This window comes from Heterodontus francisci, chromosome 19 (genome assembly GCF_036365525.1).
Source record: "Heterodontus francisci isolate sHetFra1 chromosome 19, sHetFra1.hap1, whole genome shotgun sequence".
Classification (NCBI taxonomy): Eukaryota; Metazoa; Chordata; class Chondrichthyes; order Heterodontiformes; family Heterodontidae; genus Heterodontus; species Heterodontus francisci.
The window spans coordinates 60,137,376-60,158,650 of record NC_090389.1 but is presented as its reverse complement, the minus strand read 5'-3'; the positions used below and the strand labels follow the sequence as shown (position 1 = coordinate 60,158,650).

Genomic DNA, 21,275 nt, shown 5'->3' with positions numbered 1-21,275 from the left:
GAGATGTGGCTAACCCCTTTATCGCACTTTGCCCAATTTTTCCTCCAAACCTGCCCCAAACTATTACTACAAGTGGTGATAGGAGCTACAGCAAATTATCCCTGATGCAGATGCTACACTGAGGAGGACATTTTGTGCACTGTGACTAAAGAGATTCAGTCAAAGCTTTTGCTGCTGGCTTCACTCCACTCAAAGTTCTGCTTTGCACAAGGGACATGGACTTCCCAATAGGCATTGCTCTATTTTTATGCTATGAGGACTATGATGACATGGAAGAAGCTAGATTAGGGACTGAGGATCAGGCATTATTGAAAACTTCTCTTTCCTACACATTTTAACCATTCACCAGGATTTCACAGACTAGAAAGGTCTTACATAAGACTTTGCTCAGCATTTGTCCCTGAGAAACTCTTGGAGAAATATATCAATTGGTGGCTGAATATCTGCAGCCCAATTCTATTAATTGGCCACTTAAGGATCTCAGTTCGCCTCTGGGCGGGAAGGGCATCCTCGACCTTCCTCACCCCTGACTTAATTGGGGGGAGTCCCTGGGTGGGCACTCCGCCCCCCGCCTTCCCTCCTAATTCTATGAGCACCCCACCCCCACATCCCAGCCTGTTCCCGAGGGGGGTAATAAATTCCACCCCGTGAATGCACCTTTCAACTAGATGAGTTACAGGTCAAATTTAAGTAAATTTTGAATTGTGAAAGTATGAAATAACAGGAAGTCTCCAAATTCGTAATTCATACTTAAAACATGGGAATTATTTTATTTTGTGATGGAGCCTGTGGTGCAAGACCGGAGGAGGAGTGTGTAGCAACTGAACAGATAATTTGTTGAATTCTGTTAAGTGCACTGACACTGGTTTCAAAGCTTTTTTTTTTCGAGACAGACCCCCAACTTGAAAATGAAACAAAACTGGTTGAAACCAAATAAAAGAAACACAGAGTCATTTGATCAGATGTATGTGGCTAGAGCTATTCAAGCTCAGATTTCAAGACTGATAGTTCAAGGAAGCTGCAGGCTGTTTGGCAAAGGGCTGTTTTTGCCAATCTGCTGAGAATGGAAAACTGATTCTGGGAGCTGGCCATTGGCAAATAAGAGCTGTGGAAGCTGTTTTCAGTGACATAAAGAATTACTTAAGGTGACACCAAGACTGTCGTGAGCAGAACTACAAAAGGTCTAGAGGGGTGCGCATACGAACATACATACGAGCCTCCGCCATCCAACAAGATCATGGCTGATCTGATTGTAACCTCAACTACACACTCCCGTCTACTCCCGATAACCTGTCACCCCCTTGCTTATCAAGAATCTATCTACTTTTGCCTTAAAATTATTCAAAGACTCTGCTTCCATCGCCTTTTGAGGAAGAGAGTTCCAAACACTCACGACCCTCTGCGAGAAAATTTTTTTCCCTCATCTTTGTCTTAAATGGGCGACCCCTTATTTTTAAAGCAGTGACCCCCTAGTTCTAGATTCTCCCACAAGGGGAAGCATCCTTTCCACATCGACCCTGTTGTTACGACGAGGCGGGAGGAGTGCAATGTTTATTCTAGTCTCACTTCTCCACAGGTCACAACATATATTTAAATTTTCCCACTTACTGATACGGTCAATCATATACTGTATTTTTCCCAGAATAAAACACACCAACCAGGTTTCTTTAATATTTAACAAAATGATCGGTTTATTATGAAACAAATCTTAACCAATAATGAAGTAAAACATACACACACAAATTGAAATATTAAAGCCCCTTATTTATCTTAGCCCCTCACACACATACACACCAGTTAACTGGAAAAATCAAAGGGATTTTTGTTTATAGCGCTGTTACAAAAAAAAAGATAAAAAACACTTAGGCTAAATACTTGCACATGGTTGAAGAAGAAAACAAAGGTATGGAAAGATGTCCCGTGTTTTGGCTTGGCGTCCCAAATGCATACAGACGGTTGTCACTGAAGAACAGTTCTTTTCAGGCGATGTTGAAGATCAGTTTGGATAGGCTTTCCAAGAAATGCAGCTACAGAGGTTTCAGATGGATCTTACAGCAGAAATGTGGCAATAAGGTTCCAGTTCCCACACATTCGATGTGCAGGATTTCTTCAAATACAGTTGGAAATAGGAAACTGACACACTGTATGCAGGGTTTCTTTTTCAAGAGAGAGAGAGATGAGCTGGGTCTTCTTGGCAGGCAAAACCCAACTGTCTGTTGTAATAATTCAAATTGAAATTAAAAACATTCAAGAAGTCAAACCTCCTGACCTGTATAAATCTTGACCTATCACTTTTTAAACATCTTCCCAAGTCAAAAACAATGCCTGCTGGGTGATTATTCACAAACAGGTGCCTTCCATCACGAGCTTGTTTATAAGCCAAATCCAGGAACCTTCTGGTGACTTTAAAAAAAACACAAAGTTCAATATTTCTTCAAGATTCCAGATGAATCCATGTCCATAATTCAACTAAGTCCTTAAAATATATTTTGCAAAAAAAATAGAAGCACTCTCGAAACACTGTCAAGACCTCACAGAATCTTGCACAGTTTTGGTGGAGCTTGGGATTGCAGGAAAACTGCAGTTTTTCGAGAAGGTGACCAAACAGGTGGATGAGGGTAAAGCAGTGGATGTGGTGTATATGGATTTCAGTAAGGCGTTTGATAAGGTTCCCCACGGTAGGCTATTGCAGAAAATACGGAAGTATGGGGTTGAAGGTGATTTAGAGCTTTGGATCAGAAATTGGCTAGCTGAAAGAAGACAGAGGGTGGTGGTTGATGGCAAATGTTCATCCTGGAGTTTAGTTACTAGTGGTGTACCGCAAGGTTCTGTTTTGGGGCCACTGCTGTTTGTCATTTTTATAAATGACCTGGATGAGGGTGTAGAAGGGTGGGTTAGTAAATTTGCGGATGACACGAAGGTCGGTGGAGTTGTGGATAGTGTCGAAGGGTGTTGTAGGGTACAGAGGGACATAGATAGGCTGCAGAGCTGGGCTGAGAGATGGCAAATGGAGTTTAATGTGGAGAAGTGTGAGGTGATTCACTTTGGAAGGAGTAACAGCAATGCAGAGTACTGGGCTAATGGGAAGATTCTTGGTAGTGTAGATGAGCAGAGAGATCTTGGTGTCCAGGTACATAAATCCCTGAAAGTTGCTACCCAGGTTAATAGGGCTGTTAAGAAGGCATATGGTGTGTTAGCTTTTATTAGTAGGGGGATCGAGTTTCGGAGCCACGAGGTCATGATGCAGCTGTACAAAACTCTGGTGAGGCCGCACCTTGAGTATTGCGTGCAGTTCTGGTCACCGCATTATAGGAAGGATGTGGAAGCTTTGGAAAGGGTGCAGAGGAGATTTACTAGGATGTTGCCTGGTATGGAAGGAAGGTCTTACGAGGAAAGGCTGAGGGACTTGGGGTTGTTTTCGTTAGAGAGAAGGAGGAGGAGAGGTGACTTAATAGAGACATACAAGATAATCAGAGGGTTAGATATGGTGGATAGTGAGAGTCTTTTTCCTCGGATGATGATGGCAAACACGAGGGGACATAGCTTTAAGTTGAGGGGTGAAAGATATAGGACAGATGTCAGAGGTAGTTTCTTTACGCAGAGAGTAGTAAGGGCGTGGAACGCCCTGCCTGCAACAGTAGTAGACTCGCCAACTTTAAGGGCATTTAAGTGGTCATTGGATAGACATATGGATGAAAATGGAATAGTGTAGGTCAGATGGTCGGCGCAACATCGAGGGCCGAAGGGCCTGTACTGCGCTGTAATGTTCTAATGTTCCAATGCTATTGACTGGAAATCGGTGTTTGCATCTTGGAGGACAGGCTTGGAAATTTCCTGGAGAAGTTCATAGTTTTGAGGAACTTTGTGGCTGTTCATTGCCATCTTTGATGAGAGGACTGCCCAGTAAATCTGTGAGATCTATCTTTGTTGCATTTGATAATTAATGTACCATCTGTAAACTGTATATATATATATATATATATATATATATATAGACTGTGATTTGAGTGTTAATTCATGTTTAATTTACGTTGATTGTTACAGTAAAATTTCTCAAAATGAAATCTTGTCCATGTGATTTTTCTATTGTGGCCATTCAGTGAATTCAGTTCTTTTAGTTTGTTGATTTCCACAGGGCTCATAACAGTTTTAAAACCTATTTTATTTTACAATTTGTCTTTCTTATGTTGCTTTTATCACTTGCTTTGTGACATACTAATATTTATATATTTTCTTGTGTCTTTCAGGAAACAGTAGAATATGCCTTCCTTATAATTTTTACAATTGAAACATTTTTGAAGATTATAGCATATGGACTGCTATTACATCCCAATGCTTATGTAAGAAATGGATGGAATTTGATGGACTTTGTAATTGTAATCGTGGGGTAAGTCTCATTTTTCATGCCACACAATGTAACTAACTATTACAACTTCTTTGGAGATTATTTAAATGATCTACATTGCAATTCAGGAGGATATGAAATGCAAGGTGGGTGGCTTATTACTATAGAAACTACATAATCTGGATACTACTTACTGTAACTTTAATATTCTGTGGTTGGTTACATTCATGTGTTGCTGTCAGATCAGAGAGAAATGTAAAATTGTCATTGGGGCCATATAGTACAGAGTAACCTCTTAAACTTTTGATACGTAGTTGATATCACTTACAATATTATTTAACATTATGAAAACTTGTGTGGCTGTATTTTCCAGTTGCCAGACAGTTCATGATACAGGACTAGATTGAGTGATCGGATCTAGAAAATCAAATGTAGACTAACATAACCACACTTACACCACATTTGTACCAAGCATGATCTTTTAGCCAGCCTTTGAGACCAAAATGGAATACAGTTTGATTTAATGATGATATATTTAAATTAAGCATAATGTGATTTTTCATTCACTTAGGATAGGATCATACGGGATGTTTCTTAAACGTATCCAGAATGGATCTAAGAGAAGCTCCATAAAGTATGTTTTCCAGTCCTGGAGCCAAAGCAAAATTCAGATCAGTAGCGCCACTGAAGATGATGCTATGGAAACCGATCGCACTCTTGGGGGAGCTGTGCTGCCGGACAGTTCCAGGGCAACCTGTATGACACACCTTCTTGAGCAGGGCGCTCACGCAGGCATTTCCTGCATGTGCCAGAAGCTTCTTAACTCATCCTATCATGACGTCACATAGTCCTACCAGCTGATGTGATGCCCAAATACCAAATTTGGACCACAAGCGCCCTTTGGACAAGTTCGTTTGTCACTCACCAAAGATCAAGGCTGGAATTTTACGCCGCCCCAGCGGGTCGGATGGTGGCGTGGGGGCGGCGTAAAATTGAGCGGCAGGCTCCGGGAGGCCTAACCACCCCGATTCCGCTTCCGACCAAGTTTACGGAGGTCCAGTGGGGGTGGGAGTGGGGTGGTGTGAGAAGCGGCCTGCCCGCTGGAGGCCAATCAAGACCTGTGGCAAGCGGGTGTGCCGGGGACGTGAGAGGCCGCCCAGCTATAGCTGCTGGCCTTTCCGCACCCCGGGGGAGTGGGGTGCCTGGCAATTGGGCACATGGTGCCTGATTGACGGCTGCCCTCGCCTCCCAACCCAACCCCGGGATCCAAGACGCCCCTCCACCCCCCCCCCCCCCCCCCCACAAAACGACCACCCCAGCCTCACCAGGGCACGACTGATGCCCCTGGTGAGGCTGCCCGAACTTACCTTCTGTCCCGGTTCCATTGCGTCCTCCTCGGTCGGCTGGGCTGCAGTCTCAGCAGTGGCCACCGCTCCCGGTGGCGCTGCTGAGACTAAGAGCTGCCGGCCCGCTGATTGGCCGGCAGCTCACTGAGGCGGGACCTCCTCCCTCAAGCGGGTGGAAGTCCTGCCTCGGGCCAATTAAAGCCTAGGGATCCGTAAAATACGGGACGGATCCCCAGGCTGGGCGGGAGCGGGATTGGCACCGACAGCACAGGGCACTGTCCGCCCAGCGTAAAATTCCGGCCCAAGTGTTCAACTGCGAAAGGGGCCAATACTAGTGCTACTTATAGGACCAGCTGCCCAACTTGCAGGTAATACAATTCTGAATAACTTCTGCTATTGCAAAGCCCCTGCAAGTACTTTGGAGTAATTTTGGAGGAGTTGTAATGAGTTCTTGAATTTGGCAGAGAGTGTTGCTGCATCCTCAGAGGCAGGGTAGAGGATTTGGTGACCCATCCACACAAAGGCTCCAACAGGTATGGCAGCTATAGTTGCAGTGCCTCTGGATCTCCAGCACAACAGAGAGATGGAGCAGAGGCTGTCGAGAGGGCAAGCTCTGAATGATGCCTTTTGCCAACTTGGAGTCAGACTCCTGTGACAGGAGGCTTCTGCATGCCAGCCATTGAGCCTAGCATCTCGGTGTGCATGTCCATCAGCAATTGTTCGGTATCATGTTCCAACAAGTTCCTCATCTGAGTTCCCTTAGCAGAACTCCTCTGTGAACTCGCCCTCCAGAGAGCTTGGACATAAACCATCCTTTACCTCTGCCCTGACAGCCCACTAGTGCCCAGTGACTCACCATGTGCTGATCCCAATTCTATAGTTACCGCCAGGTTAAGTGTAGTATGAGTATCTGAAATAGTGTCTGTGAGTGTCAATTTAAATGACAGGGTCTCTTCATCAGTACTGTGCTGTTGCTTTCTCTCCTCCTCCTGGGGCTGCTGTGACTGGGCAGCTGGCAGCTCTTGGGAGTCTGAAAGCAGAAAGTGAGAAGGTGGAGTGAGGGAAAGGTAGGTGGGGTGGGGTGAGAAGCAAGAGGTCCATGGTGAAAACACTTACAGCTCACTCATCATGCTAAAAGGCAGGAGGAGGGTGAGCTGGGAGCTAAGAAGGGGCATAAGGCAGGAACATATCTACATCCTCAATGTTCTCAGTGACGCTGGTTCTTCTCTTCTCTCTTCTGTTGTGTGCCATCTTGTCCTGCAAGAGAATGGCTGTGTTGCACTGTTTGGGTGATGTGCCTGCCATAGCTGAATAGCTGGAGGTATATGGAAGCAGTAAGAGGTGGGTGTGAGGCTGGCTGCATTGGCAGGTGTGTGAGGGTGAGGTGTCTAGATGTTATACAAACATACGAATTAGGAGCAGAAGTAGGCCATTTAGCCTATCGAGCCTGCTCCGCCATTCAATAAGATCATGGCTGATCTGTTTGTATCTCAAATAAGTTCTGAGTGCCAGGGACTGGTGATGGATGATGGGGTGTGGCGCATTGAGCAACATGAGAGGCTGGTGGAGTGGTAGGTAGGAGATGTCCTACCTAGGGCGACACAGTGCGCAGTGGTTAGCACCGCAGCCTCACAGCTCCAGGAACCCGGGTTCGATTCTGGATACTGCCTGTGTAGAGTTTGCAAGTTCTCCCTGTGACCGCGTGGGTTTTCGCCAGGTGCTCCGGTTTCCTCCCACAGCCTTGCAGGTTGATAGGTAAATTGGCCATTATAAATTGCCCCTAGTATACGTAGGTGGTAGGGGGATATAGGGAAGGTGGGGATGGGGTAGGAATATGGGATTAGTGTCGGATTAGTATAAATGGGTGGTTGATGGTCGGCACAGACTTGGTGGGCCGAAGGGCCTGTTTCAGTGCTGTAAAATAAATAAATAAATGTGAAGATGCATCCACTGACCTTGACAATCTGCATGAGGCCATTGGACGTCTTGTGACACTGCTGCCAGGTCCTGAGGTCCAGACTCTGGAAGTTGACCTCCCTGACTACCTGCTCCCACTCCCTTCAGAGGGTGGTCCATGAGGGCCTGCTGGCCCCCACAGATCCTTGATGTTTCTCCTCCTATCCACCTTCTCCACTAAAGTATCCAGTTCCACATCCGTGACCCTGGAGCCCTCTCTCTGCCCTGGTGTTCCATTTTCCTTGTTTAGAATTGCTGCCTTAGTATTCAGCAGTAGCCTCTTGTAATTCAGTATAGCTTCCCTTCAAGAAGAACAGACTGCCTTTAAGAACAGAAAGCTGGTTGCATCTTGTGCAGCACACAAATTTGTGTACTGCATGCCTCCACTGAAACCAATGTTAGGAGGTCATGAATTGTGACCCACGTGACCGAATAATGGCACGGACCAATTTTTAGCCCACTTTCTGTAAGGCTAAACTCCAGACATGTTCTGGGGCCATCCCTTTTTAATTTATGACCTGTTCCCAGAGCATATTATACCTGGTGCTGGAGCTTGGCAATGGGGCAGGGGTTGGGTGGTGGAGGAAATTGCAGCATCCTTTACAAAAGCTGCAAATATTTTAATATTCTCAATGTGTACTAACTAATAGGAAATCCACCGTAGTCATATGAAATAAATATGTTGTGTTCAAGTGTATTTGGATGGAAGTGCAGGACCATGATGAGTGATCGGGGCCAGAAAATTTATTCCAAAAGCTGGATTGGGCAATAGAGCAACTGACAAAATAAATATGGAGCAGAAAATAGAATCTAGGGTTAAGTTATGGAGCAGTGCTGCACCTGAACCCCTGTTTGGTAGCTGGTGAAATGAAAGAACGACTGAGTGGGTGCAAGGACAGTTTCCCTATTTGATACCAGAAGGTGCCATCCCAGAGGACACAAAACAGCGTGCTTTTTGAAAATTGGTGGTCAAATTTAACATTGTGTACACTACTTGCATGACGTAGCAAGAAATGTAAAAGAAAGTGAAATATGTTAGGAAATTATCATGGTAAGTCAACCCAATAAGTAGATGTTATCAGGTAGGTGACCCCACTGTGCAAGCTAAAAAGTTGCAACTTACAAGTGAAAACCTTGGCACAATGACATCTTCCAAACTCTGCACACATTAAATTATTGTCATGTAATTTGTTTTGATACATGACGCATGATCACTTGTTGCTATCCAGGATTGCTTGTTGGTTAGGAAAAGGTCTGTTAGAAGTATGTATTTATTTAACTTACAGAATCTCAAGAATAATCCCTTGTTGGCATGACAATAACATGACATAATTTAAGGGAACAGATCCAAACTGGAGAAGGAGGTTAGGATAAGCTTCTGAATACTTTTGAGAGGGTCACCTGGGTATTATCTTATATAGGATTATAGATGAAATAGTAGAAGGTGAAGGCCTCGGGGTGGTAGGGGGACATCGGGGTCTTGTGGGGAAGGTGAGGAGTGAGGGGATGCCCGATCGGGGTTGTTTCCTAGGCAGACATGCTGGATCCAGCAGGTAGGTGTGAAGATACTGAACTCCTTGATCCAGCAGCCCTTGCCTGAATATAGCTGCCGGGTTTCCTGAGGGCAAACATTGTTAACTGCGAAAAGCGGAATAAATATGAAGCTCATAGCCTCATTATAATATCTAAATTGCCATCCTGCCTCCTTGGAGTTGGTTGGTCGCCAGCCCAACTTCCTGCCTCTGTTAAAGCCACTCACCTTTATGTCTTTCTTATCCAACCCCTTCATGATTTTAAAGACCTTTATCAGGTCACCTCTCAGTCCTTTTTCTAGAGAAAAGAACCCCCCGCTTGCTTAATCTTTCCTGATAGTTATATCCTCTCTGTCCTGATCTAATCCTTGTAAATTTTTTTATCTTTGGCTTTCTTTATATTCAGAATGTACTTAGCATTGACAAATTTCAAATTCCCAACATGCTGAATTCAGCAACCAATGGCAAAGTTATGCCTGGTATCAAAAGTAACAATCCATGACCAGTGATAACCAAAGTATTCTGGCCCTGTTCTCAGAGTGAGGTTGGGATACAAGAGCCTTGCTACGAATTTTTGAAATTTCAACATTATCTTAACAACATGACAGTGCAGTAATTTTGTCTGAGCAAAATATACATTCCGTTTTTAAACTTTTTTTTCTGCGGCACTAACAGTTGGGCTATGGTTCCACAGAAATCAGGAGCCCTCCAGTACCTTTTTTATTCATTTGTGGGATGTGGACGTCGCTGGCTAGGCCAACATTTACTGCTCTAGTAGCCACAGCATTTATGTAGCTGGTCCAGTTCAGTTTCTGGTCAATGTTAACTCCCAGGATGTTGATAGTGGGAGATTCAGTGATGGTAATGCCATGGAACATCAACGGGAGATGGTTAGATTCTCTCTTGTTTCAGATTGTCATTGTCTGGCACTTCTTTGGCACGAATGTTGCTTGCCACTTATCAGCCCAAGCCAGGATGTTGTCCAGGTCCTGCTGCATCTGGACACGGGCTACTTCAGCATCTGAGTAGTTGTGAATGGTGCTGAACACTGTGCAATCATCAGTGAACATCTCCACTTCCAACCTTATGTTGGAGGGAGGGCCATTGATGAAGCAGCTGAAGATGGTTGGGCCTAGGACACTACCCTGAGGAACTCCTGCAGTGATGTCCTGGGACTGAGATGATTGACCTCCAACAACCACAGCCATCTTCCTTTGTGCTTGGTATGACTTCAACCAGCATAGAGTTTGCCCCCTGATTCCCATTGACTCTAGTTTTGCTCGGGCTCCTTGATGACATATTCGGTCAAATGCTGCACTGATGTCAAGGGCAGTCATGCTCGCCTCAACTCTGGAGTTCAGCTCTTTTGTTCATGGTTGTACCAATGTAATGAGGTCATGAGCTGAATGGCCCTGGCAGAACGCAAACGGAGCGTCAGTGAGCAGGTTATTGCCGAGCAAGAGCCGCCTGATATGGTCTTACAAATATTGTACGAGAAAAATCCCAACCTAGAATACTACCAAAAGAGAGAGAGAGAAAACAACCCAGTTCAACAGTATGGTTTTTCAGAGGATCTGAAAAGTAAAAGACTTGCACCACGGGGTTAAATTAGACAGCCCCTGAAAATGGGCACGGGTGTTCTATTTCAGATAGCCAAATGATGAAGGATAGAACTGGAGCATAATCTTTACACACTTATAAGCTTTTATTTACAGAAACCCACATGACAAACATGCACCTCCAAATCAAACAACTACAGGTTCAGTCTGCTCCTATATGTAGGAGCACAGGTGAGTCCTCAGTTAATGCCCACCACCTGATACCATTAAACACTCAATTAATTTACAATTAACAGTGGGGATTACAATACGCGATTAACCTGTGCCCATTACTTCCGATCCATTCAACAAGCCAACTTTGTGCTGCCTGCTAATTACATGATAGCTGTGTGCAGCTAGCACTAAATTCGCTATTCAGGGCTGCATGCCTCAGCAGGGGCTCAAGTTTGTGATATCACCACTCAAAGCTAGCCTGTACTGCTTAAAGCATGTTTCCACCTCTTAAAGGGGAGATGCATTCTGGCTGGAGCAGTACTGGAATTGTGTCTGATCAGAAAGAAGAGTGAATTATGGCACGACAGAGGAGATGGCGTACTCCAAGTTTCTCTGATGCTGCACTGGACGCCTTAGTGGAGGAGATGGAGAGGAGGAGAGATATCCTCTATCCACAGAAGGCAGGACAAGTTGCCCTCCAGGCAAACTTTGCAAAGGCAGTGGAATCAGATAGCCCTGGTGGTTGATGCCAGGAGCTACTCTCAAGGACCTGGATGCAATGACCTCACATGAGTGGCTAAATACCATATCTCACTAACTGCACCATGAGCCTCATACATTGTTCAGTACCCGCTTCACATCACACCCCCTCACTCACCTACTAACAATCTCTATGAATCACAACTCAAACCTAACATTGAACATTTCACGTCACCCTCACACATTTAGCACTCCTGCAACCCTAACACTTACATCTCACAGCTTTCACACAGTGCCAGCTATTCAACCATGATAACCACAGCACCCACTACATTGCACCACCCTCCTGGCACACTTCCCTCTCTTTTGCTGGACATGTTGGTACATAACTGGAGGCAGCAGAAACAAACAGATGGGGGACAGGCATGGCGACATGTCCTTACTCCGATGGAGGAGATAGTGGTCGCTATCATTGGAGTGGCCATGGCTGAGGCCGTGGCCAGCGACGGAGCTGGAACCATTGTAGATGACAGTATGCTAATAGCCAATCCTCCTTCTAACATCCCACTTCCCACTCATCCCATACACTCTTCTAATTTACAAGCTGCAGATGATGTAAGCATGCATCTCTTGTTTTCCACCCTTCCCCTCACCACAACCCTACCCTTGTGCCTTTCTCCTTTCAAATACCCCAGATGTTTGTCAGTGGCGGGAAAGCACCATGGCGGCATTGACGCCCCGACGCTGTTGTGGGATGACCTTAAGAAGGGACCACCTTAAGAGTGGACCACCTTAAGAACTGCACACAAGAATGGTGGCAGATCACAGGCAGAGAGAATGTCTGCAAGAAAGGATGGCAAACGCAACAAGAGGTATGCCAACACACAACAGAAACCCAAGCAGGTACATCAGGTCAGCAGAGAGACAGATTGCCAGGAGGACACTGATGAACAGTGCACTCGTACGAACAGCGAGCAAGCATTTCACGTGGCTAATTTGGATCAGCATGTCAATGCTATTATGCAATCTGAGGCATTTACCATGATAGGAATTATATGTCCACAGAAGAGTGGCAAGCATAAGCTCAGAGTAAAAATCTTCACTGCAGCAAGTCCAAATATTCTGCCCATGCATATGCTGAAGTACATGTACTAAAAGAAATGGGAATCTATGATGCAAACCACCATAGCTAGGCTGACAGCCTACAATGGTTCTTCAATCAGGTGCATTGGAATGATAACCTTACAGTGCAGCTTTGGGAGCTCCGAATGACTACCACAGATATTTTACATCGTAGACACAACTGAATCAGCTGTTGCAGGACTTCCAGTATGCAACAAGATGGCAGAAAATATCCAGGTTGAGTGTATCAGGTCGGTCCATGTAAAGGACGACACAAAGGGTCGCAGTCTTAGCACGAAGAGGTGGTACGGCCAGGAGTCTCTCCTCATACTTCAGTTCATTGCAGCAAGAACCTGCAGACCAGAGGGATTGCAGGTGATTGGCTATGTTGCTAGTCATCATTTTTCTGAACTTTTCAAATGACAGAAGAGAGTCACGACAACCAGATCAGGACGAATAAACAAACCTCTATGTTTTAGAGTGTTAAATTGTTTTGTCTAAACATTTTGTTTAGTCATGTATAGTTTGTACGAGCCAGAACATCATTGTTTATTGTACATATGTTCTTATCTTTGGAAAAAAGGATGTTGTGGATCGACCTTAAGAGCAGACCACCTTAAAAACTGTAATTGAAGATCATCAGAGGAAGTAATGTAGGGTCACATGATCAGGTTGTGGGTGGAGCCTGGCAAAGTGAGAGGTTTTCAAATGTAGCTCGTGCAGTAGATATTTGTATATATATGTTCCAGTTCAGTGGTAATAAAACTCATGTTTATTTTGGATATTACTTCTAATCCTGTGAGCCTGACAACAGATCACACACCAGAAGGTACAAGTAATATTACTGACCCGATAGGGAGCTATTTTAAATTGTCGAACTGAATAATGCATTTAACTGTAATTAATTTCAATGTGATAATAGGCTCTCGATTGTGTGGACAGCGGGTGGCATGCTTGTGTCTTTGGGTTCACGTCCATTAAAACCTGTTAGCACTGAGGCGAGAGCTATTATTGCCACAAAGAGGAAACAGTTCTGAGCATTGCTGTATAGGGGAAGAGGGGGGGCTTGGAGGCCATTGTCAAACGTATTGCTGTGGGCTCGGCAAGGAATTCGGGGTCTTTGGGGCTCTGCAAGGGGAGTTTGGGGTCTCAGGAGCGCTGCAAAGGGGCTCGGGGTCTCGGGAGCTCTGCAAGGGGGTTTGGGATCTCGGGGGCTTTGCAAGGGGGTTCGGGGTCTCAGTGGCTCTGCAAGGGTGCAGTGTGGGTGTGGGGGGAGGGGCTGTATTGGGATACCAAACAGCAGTGTGATGTGTTTGTTCAGTCATACTGCTAAACTAGAGGGTGGGCCATCAGCAAGGTTGGGCACTGAGGTCTCTCCAGGGAAGTCGTCACCGATTTATACGCCTTGCTGCAGAACAAATTGCGACTTATAGGATTTGGGGGTCACCCTGTGCCAGTGGCCCTGAAGATCACATTGGCCCTAAACTACTACTCATCTGGATCTTTCCAGAGATCCACCGGGAACATGTGTGGAGTCTCCCAGGCAGCAGCTCACCGCTGCACCAAGGTGATGACCTATGCTCTATTCAAGAGTCCTGGCGACTATGTGCGCTACCGGACTGACCCTGACAGTCAGAAGAACGTAAGAAACAGGAGCAGGAATAGGCCATTCAGCCCCTCAAGCCTGCCCCGCCATTCAATAAGATCATGGCTTGATCTGTCCCAGTCCTCAACCCCTCTTTCGGGCCTCCTCTGTCTAACCCTTGACTCCCCAACATTTCAAAAATCTATCTACCTCCTCCTTAAATACATTTAGTGGCCTAGCCTCCACAACTCTCTGAGGCAGAGAATTCCAGTGATTCACCACCCTCTGAGAGAAGAAATTCCTTTGCATCTCAGTTTTAAATGTGTACCCCCTTATTCTGTAATTATGTCCCCTAGTTTGAGATTTCCCCCACGAGTGGAAACATCTTCTCAACATCTGTCCTGTTGAGCCCCCTTAAAATCTTATATCTTTCTATAAGATCACCTATCATTCTTCTAAACTCCAATGAATAAAGGCCTAACCTGTTTAACCGCTCTTGATAAGACAGCCCCTTCATCCCAGGAATCAGCCTAGTGAACCTTTTCTGAACTGCCTCCAATGCTAGTATATCCTTCTTTAAATACGGGGACCAAAACTGTACGCAGTACTCCGGGTGTTACCTCACCAACACCTTGTATAGTTGTAACAGGACTTCCCTATTTTTAAATTCTAACCCCCAAGCAATAAAGGCCAAAATTCCATTTGCCTTCCTAATTACTTGCTGCACCTGCATGCTAACCTTTTGTGTTTTATGTAGAAGAACACCCAAATCCCTCTGTACTGCAGTATTTTGTAGTCTTTCTCCATTTAACTAATCTGTCTTTTTATTCTTCATACCAAGGTGAATTACCTCACACTTTCCCACATTGAACACTATCTGCCAAATTTTTGCCCACTCACTTAACTTATTTTTATATCCCTTTGCAGATTCTTTGTGTCCTCATCACAACATGCCTTCTCACCTATTTTTGTATCGTCATCAAATTTGGATACGCTACACTCTGACCCTTCCTCTAAGTCATTAATGTAGTTAGTAAATAGCCGAGGCCCTAGGACCGATCCTTGTGGCACCCCACTAGTTACGACTTTCCAACTTGAAAAAGACCCATTGATCCCGACTCTCTGCCTTCTGTGAGTTAGCCAATCCTCAATCCATGCCAACACATTATCCCCAATACCCTGAGCTCCTACTTTGTGCAATAACCTTTTATGTGGCACCTTATCGAACGCCTTCTGAAAATCCAAATACAATACATCTACTGGTTCCCCTTTATCCACTCTGCTTGTTATATCCTCAAAGAACTCTAACAAATTTGTCAAACATGATTTCCCTTTCATAAAACCATGTTGACTTTGTTTGATTGCCTTATGTTTTTCTAAATGTCCTTCTATTTCTTCCTTAATAATGGACTCAAGCATTTTCCCAATGACTGATGTTAAGCTAACTGGTCTATAGTTTCCTGCTTTCTGTCTCCCTCCTTTCTTGAACAGGGATGTCACATTAGCGGTTTTCCAATCCGCTGGTACCCCACTGGAATCCAATGAGCTTTGGTATATTATGACTAATGCCTCCACTATCTCTGCAGCCACTTCTTTTAAAACCCTTGGGTGCAGGCCATCAGGTCCTGGCGACTTGTCTGCCTTTAGTCCCATCAGTTTGTCCAGCACCTTTTCCCTCGTGATTGAGATTGTTACAAGTTTCTCCCTCCCATTTACACCTTGTTCATCTATGATTGTTGGGATGTTTATAGTGTCCTCCACCGTGAAGACTGATGCAAAATATTGGTTTAAATTATCTGCCATTTCCCTGTTCCCTGTTATTAATTCCCCATTCTCATCCTATAAGGGCCCCACACTTACTTTAGCTACTCTCTTCCTTTTAATATACCCGTAGAAGCTCTTACTGTTTGTTTTTATATTTCTTGCCAATTTACTCTCATAATCAATTTTCTCCCTCTTTATTAGTTTTTTAGTCATCTGCTGCTGATTTCTAAAAACTTCCCAATCCTCTGGCCTACCACTCGTTTTTGCCGCATTGTACACCTTTGCTTTTGATTTGATACTCTCTTTAACTTCCTTTGGTATCCACGGGTGGTTCATCATTCTCTTCGAGTCCTTCCTTCTGACTGGAAGAAATGTTTGCTGAGTGATATGAAATATCTGCTTAAAAGTCTGCCACTGCTCATCTATTGACTTCCCCTGTAGTCTATCTTCCCAGCCCGCTTTAGACAACTCTTTCTTCATACCTCTGTAATTGCCCTTGTTTAAGTTGAGGACACTGGTTTAAGACCCGAGTTGCTCACCCTCAAACTGAATTTGAAATTCTACCCTGTTATGATCGCTTCCCCCTAAAGGATCCTTAACTGTGAGATCTCTTATTAATCCTACCTCATTACACAATACCAAATCTAAAATAGACTGTTCCCTGGTAGGTTCTGCAACATATTGCTCTAAGTAGCAATCCCTGAGGCACTCTACAGATTTGTCTTCCATGCTATCCTTGCCAATTTGATTTGTCCAGTCTATATGCAGATTAAATCACCCATGATAATTGCAGTGCCCTTCTTACATGTCTCCATTATTTCCTGATTAATACCTTGTCCTACAGAGAGGCAACTCTTCGGGGGCCTATAGATCACTCCCACCCGTGATTTCTTTCCTTTGCTATTCCTTATTTCCACCCAAACTGATTCTGCATTACGATCTATTACACCTATATCATTACTCACAACTGCACTGATCCCTTCCTTTAATAGCAAAGCTCCCCCACCTCCTTTTCCTTTCTGCCGATTCTTCCGCAACGTTGAATATCCTTGAACATTTAGATGCCAGTCCTGGTCATCCTGCAACCACGTATCAGTGATAGCTATCAAATCATATTCATTTATTTCTATCTGTGCCATCAGCTCATCTATCTTGTTACAAATGCTACGTGCATTCAGATAAAGAGCCTTAAGCTTTGACTTTTTACCATTTGTACCGACTCTAGTTCTAATTTGCTGTACTCTTGTGCTTGTATTCTCTGTCGCTTCCTGTCACACTCTGATTAATGTATGTTCCTTCAGTACCCTGCACCTCTGCTCCCTCGTTACTTTTAGACTTTTTAAACTTCCTTTCAATTGAACCCTCCACCCCCCCCCACCCCCCCCGCCACTATTTAGTTAAGGCTGAATGGGCCATCAGGTTCAGGGCTGGATTTCCCCAGGTGCAACGTTGGATAGATTGTACGCATGTGGCCATCGAGGCACCCACCAACCAGCCAGCCACCTTCATCAACAGGTAGGGCTTCCATTTAATCAACCTTCAACTGGTCTACAATTACCGAAAGCAATTCCTACAGTTTTGTGCCTGCTTCCCAGGAGGCAGCCACAATGCTTACATACTTGATAGTCCCAGGTGCCAGTGCTTTTCAGGCCCCAGCTCGCCTTCAGTGTTGAATTTTCAGGGACAAGGGTTATCCATTGAAGACTTGGCTTCTTACGCTTGTGATGAACCCTTGCAATGCAGTGGAGGAGAGGTACAACAATTGCCACAGCTCCAGTTAAGCGAATCGAGCAGGCCATTGGGCAACTGAAGATGAGGTTCCGCTGCCTCGCTTGATCTGGTGGAGCCCTGTGGTATGCCCCAGCGAGGGTCTCATGTATTGTGGTGGTCTGCTGTGCTTTGCACAACCTAGCACTGCAGAGGGGGGAGGTCTCACATGAAGATGAGATGCCTGAGCGGCCCACCGACGAGGAGGATGCAGAGGAGGGAGAGGGGGCAGCAGCAATGGATGTTGAAGATATGGTGCTGAAGGCCATACAGGTTGAGTGATGCACAAAGGAGGCAAGAGCCAATCTCATAATTGCTCATTTTCCAGGCACCCTGATGTCCACTCACTGAGAATGCAATAAAGACTTGCCTTCAGGCTTAAACTCTGTCACCTCCTTTCCATTTGTATTCCCTGACTTGAGACCAGTTATAATGCACGCTAGTGCCCATGGGAGAACATGGCTGTGGCCATATTGGCATTGCAGTGAGGAGGAAGTGGAAAGTCAGCAGCTCCCAATTAAGGCATAATGGAACATGGCATTCAGACAATGATGGCTAATGATTGCACAAAAGAACTTTTAATTGAGGACGACATTACAAATTACAAATTATCGAGACCCGTGAGTATGTGAAGTGTGACTAGGTGGTTTTCTTAAAATGTTTGCAAGTGCTCCTACGCTCCTAGGTTGCTGATCAGACTGCCCCTTGGTCTGTGATGACTTCAGCAGGCATCCTTTGGCTGCGTAAGGCCTGGAAGGCCTTGGTTGCTGAGGATGTCCTCTGCAGGTCTCTCCTCAGGCGTCGTGGATGGTGGAGCTGGGCTTACTGACGGAGGGGCTGAGAAGCCAGTGTCTGTGCTTGGAGCACTCTGAGAAGAGCCCCCAGATGTGGTGGTCAGCCTCTCCTTCTCCCTTTGAAAGCTCATTTGAACCACCCTGCTCACCAGAGAAGGACGAGGAGCAGGAGAAGTATGCAGGCTCCTGTTCCTTCTCTCGCCTTGCCACTGCTGCATCGAGCTCAATTCCAAGGCGATTGTGGACAGGTCTGTGTGCTTCTGTAGAATCTGGATCTCCATGAGGGTCACCAACCTTTCAATGGATGAAGCATGCACTCACATGCCTGAGACATGGCAGCACTCATGGCCTGGATGGACTCCTCCATTGTCCGCTCATGCCTGCACATTACCTCAGGCATCTCCACCATATGTCGCTGTACCTCACTGTGCAACTCCAGCATGCCCTGTGCTTTTGACACCAGAGGCTCATCATCAGCCTGGAGCTCAGCATGAGCCTGGCCACCTACAGTCCTTCGACTGTCGGAAGCCTCGGCTGTCTCACCTCAGCCAGCTTCTTGGGTGTGTGTGTGCTGCTCTCACTAGGCTTGTGACCCTGAGTCTAATGTTGAGTGATAACCCATCGATGTGAAAGTATCTGCGCTGTTGGAAGGTGCAGGAAAATCATGGGATAGTGCATCCTCTGAGTGGTCTTCCTCCCCAGATGTGGACAACTGTCCCTCTGTGGTTGCACCCGGCCAGGTGTTAGATTTAGAAGTTGGTGAGCACTTTGGTGATAGTGATCACAATTCGGTTAGGTTAGGGTTAGCGATGGGCAGGGACAGGCATATACAGCAGGGCAAGAATTATAGCTGGGGGAAAGGAAATTATGATGCGATTAGGCAAGATTTAGGATGCGTAGGATGGGGAAGGAAACTGCAGGGGATGGGCACAATCGAAATGTGGAGCTTATTCAAGGAGCAGCTACTGCGTGTCCTTGATAAGTATGTACCTGTCAGGCAGGGAGGAAGTTGTCGAGCGAGGGAGCCGTGGTTCACTAAAGAAGTTGAAGAGCTTGTCAAGAGGAAGAAGAAGGCTTATGTTAGGATGAGACGTGAAGGCTCAGTTCGGGCGCTTGAGAGTTACAAGCTAGCCAGGAAGGATCGAAAGGGAGAGATAAGAAGAGCAAGGAGAGGACACGAGAAGTCATTGGCGGATAGGATCAAAGAAAACCCTAAGGCTTTCTATAGGTATATCAGGAATAAAAGAATGACTAGAGATAGGTTAGGGCCAATCAAGGATAGTAGTGGGAAGTTGTGTGTGGAATCGGAGGAGATAGGGGAAGTGTTAAATGAATATTTTTCGTCAGTATTTACAGTGGAGAAAGAAAATGTTGTCGAGGAGAATACTGAGATACAGACTACTAGGCTGGATGGGATTGAGGTTCACAAGGAGGAGGTGTTAGCAATTTTGGAAAGTGTGAAAATAGATAAGTCCCTTGGGCCAGATGGGATTTATCCTAGGATTCTCTGGGAAGCCAGGGAGGAGATTGCAGAGCCTTTGTCCTTGATTTTTATGTCGTCATTGTCGACAGGAATAGTGCCGGAAGACTGGAGGATAGCAAATGTCCCCTTGTTCAAGAAGGGGAGTAGAGACAGCCCTGGTAATTATAGACCTGTGAGCCTTACTTCGGTTGTGGGTAAAATGTTGGAAAAGGTTATAAGAGATAGGATTTATAATCATCTTGAAAAGAATAAGTTCATTAGAGATAGTCAGCACGGTTTTGTGAAGGGTAGGTCGTGCCTCACAAACCTTATTGAGTTTTTTGACAAGGTGACCAAACAGGTGGATGAGGGTAAAGCCGTGGATGTGGTCTATATGGATTTCAGTAAGGCGTTTGATAAAGTTCCCCATGGTAGGCTACTGCAGAAAATACAGAAGTCTGGGATTGAAGGTGAATTAGTGCTTTGGATCAGAAATTGGCTAGCTGAAAGAAGACAGAGGGTGGTGGTTGATGGTAAATGTTCATCCTGGAGTATAGTTTCTAGTGGTGTACCGCAAGGATCTGTTTTGGGGCCACTGCTGTTTGTCATTTTTCTAAATGACCTGGATGAGGGTGTAGAAGGGTGGGTTAGTAAATTTGCGGATGACACGAAGGTCGGTGGAGTTGTGGATAGTGCCGAAGGATGTTGTAGGTTACAGAGGGACATAGATAGGCTGCAGAGCTGGGCTGAGAGATGGCAAATGGAGTTTAATGTGGAAAAGTGTGAGGTGATTCACTTCGGAAGGAGTAACAAGATTGCAGAATACTGGGCTAATGGGAAGATTCTTGGTAGTGTAGATGAGCAGAGAGATCTTGGTGTCCAGGTACATAAATCCCTGAAAGTTGCCACCCAGGTTAATAGAGCTGTTAAGAAGGCATATGGTGTGTTAGCTTTTATTAGTAGGGGGATCGAGTTTAGGAGCCACGAGGTCATGCTGCAGCTGTACAGAACTCTGGTGCGGCCGCACCTGGAGTATTGCGTGCAGTTCTGGTCACCGCATTATAGGAAGGATGTGGAAGCTTTGGAAAGGGTGCAGAGGAGATTTACTAGGATGTTGCCTGGTATGGAGGGAAGGTCTTACGAGGAAAGGCTGAGGGACTTGAGGTTGTTTTCGTTAGAGAGAAGGAGGAGAAGAGGTGACTTAATAGAGACATATAAGATAATCAGAGGGTTGGACAGGGTGGATAGTGAGAGCCTTTTTCCTCGGATGGTGATGGCAAACACGAGGGGACGTAGCTTTAAGTTGAGGGGTGATAGATATAGGACAGATGTCAGAGGTAGTTTCTTTAC

General features: G+C 45.4%; 1 protein-coding gene across 1 annotated transcript in view; it reads left to right on the top strand.

Annotated features, from left to right (window-relative positions):
• The first annotated feature begins 3,779 nt into the window (after nt 1–3,779).
• LOC137380344 (voltage-dependent L-type calcium channel subunit alpha-1D-like) overlaps nt 3,780–21,275 on the top strand; it is a 487,921-nt gene continuing 470,425 nt past the window's right edge. The window contains exons 1-2 of the mRNA XM_068052272.1: nt 3,780–3,911; nt 4,248–4,387. Of these exons, the coding sequence (XP_067908373.1) occupies nt 3,780–3,911; nt 4,248–4,387 (272 nt within the window). The remainder of the gene's footprint in view (nt 3,912–4,247; nt 4,388–21,275) is intronic.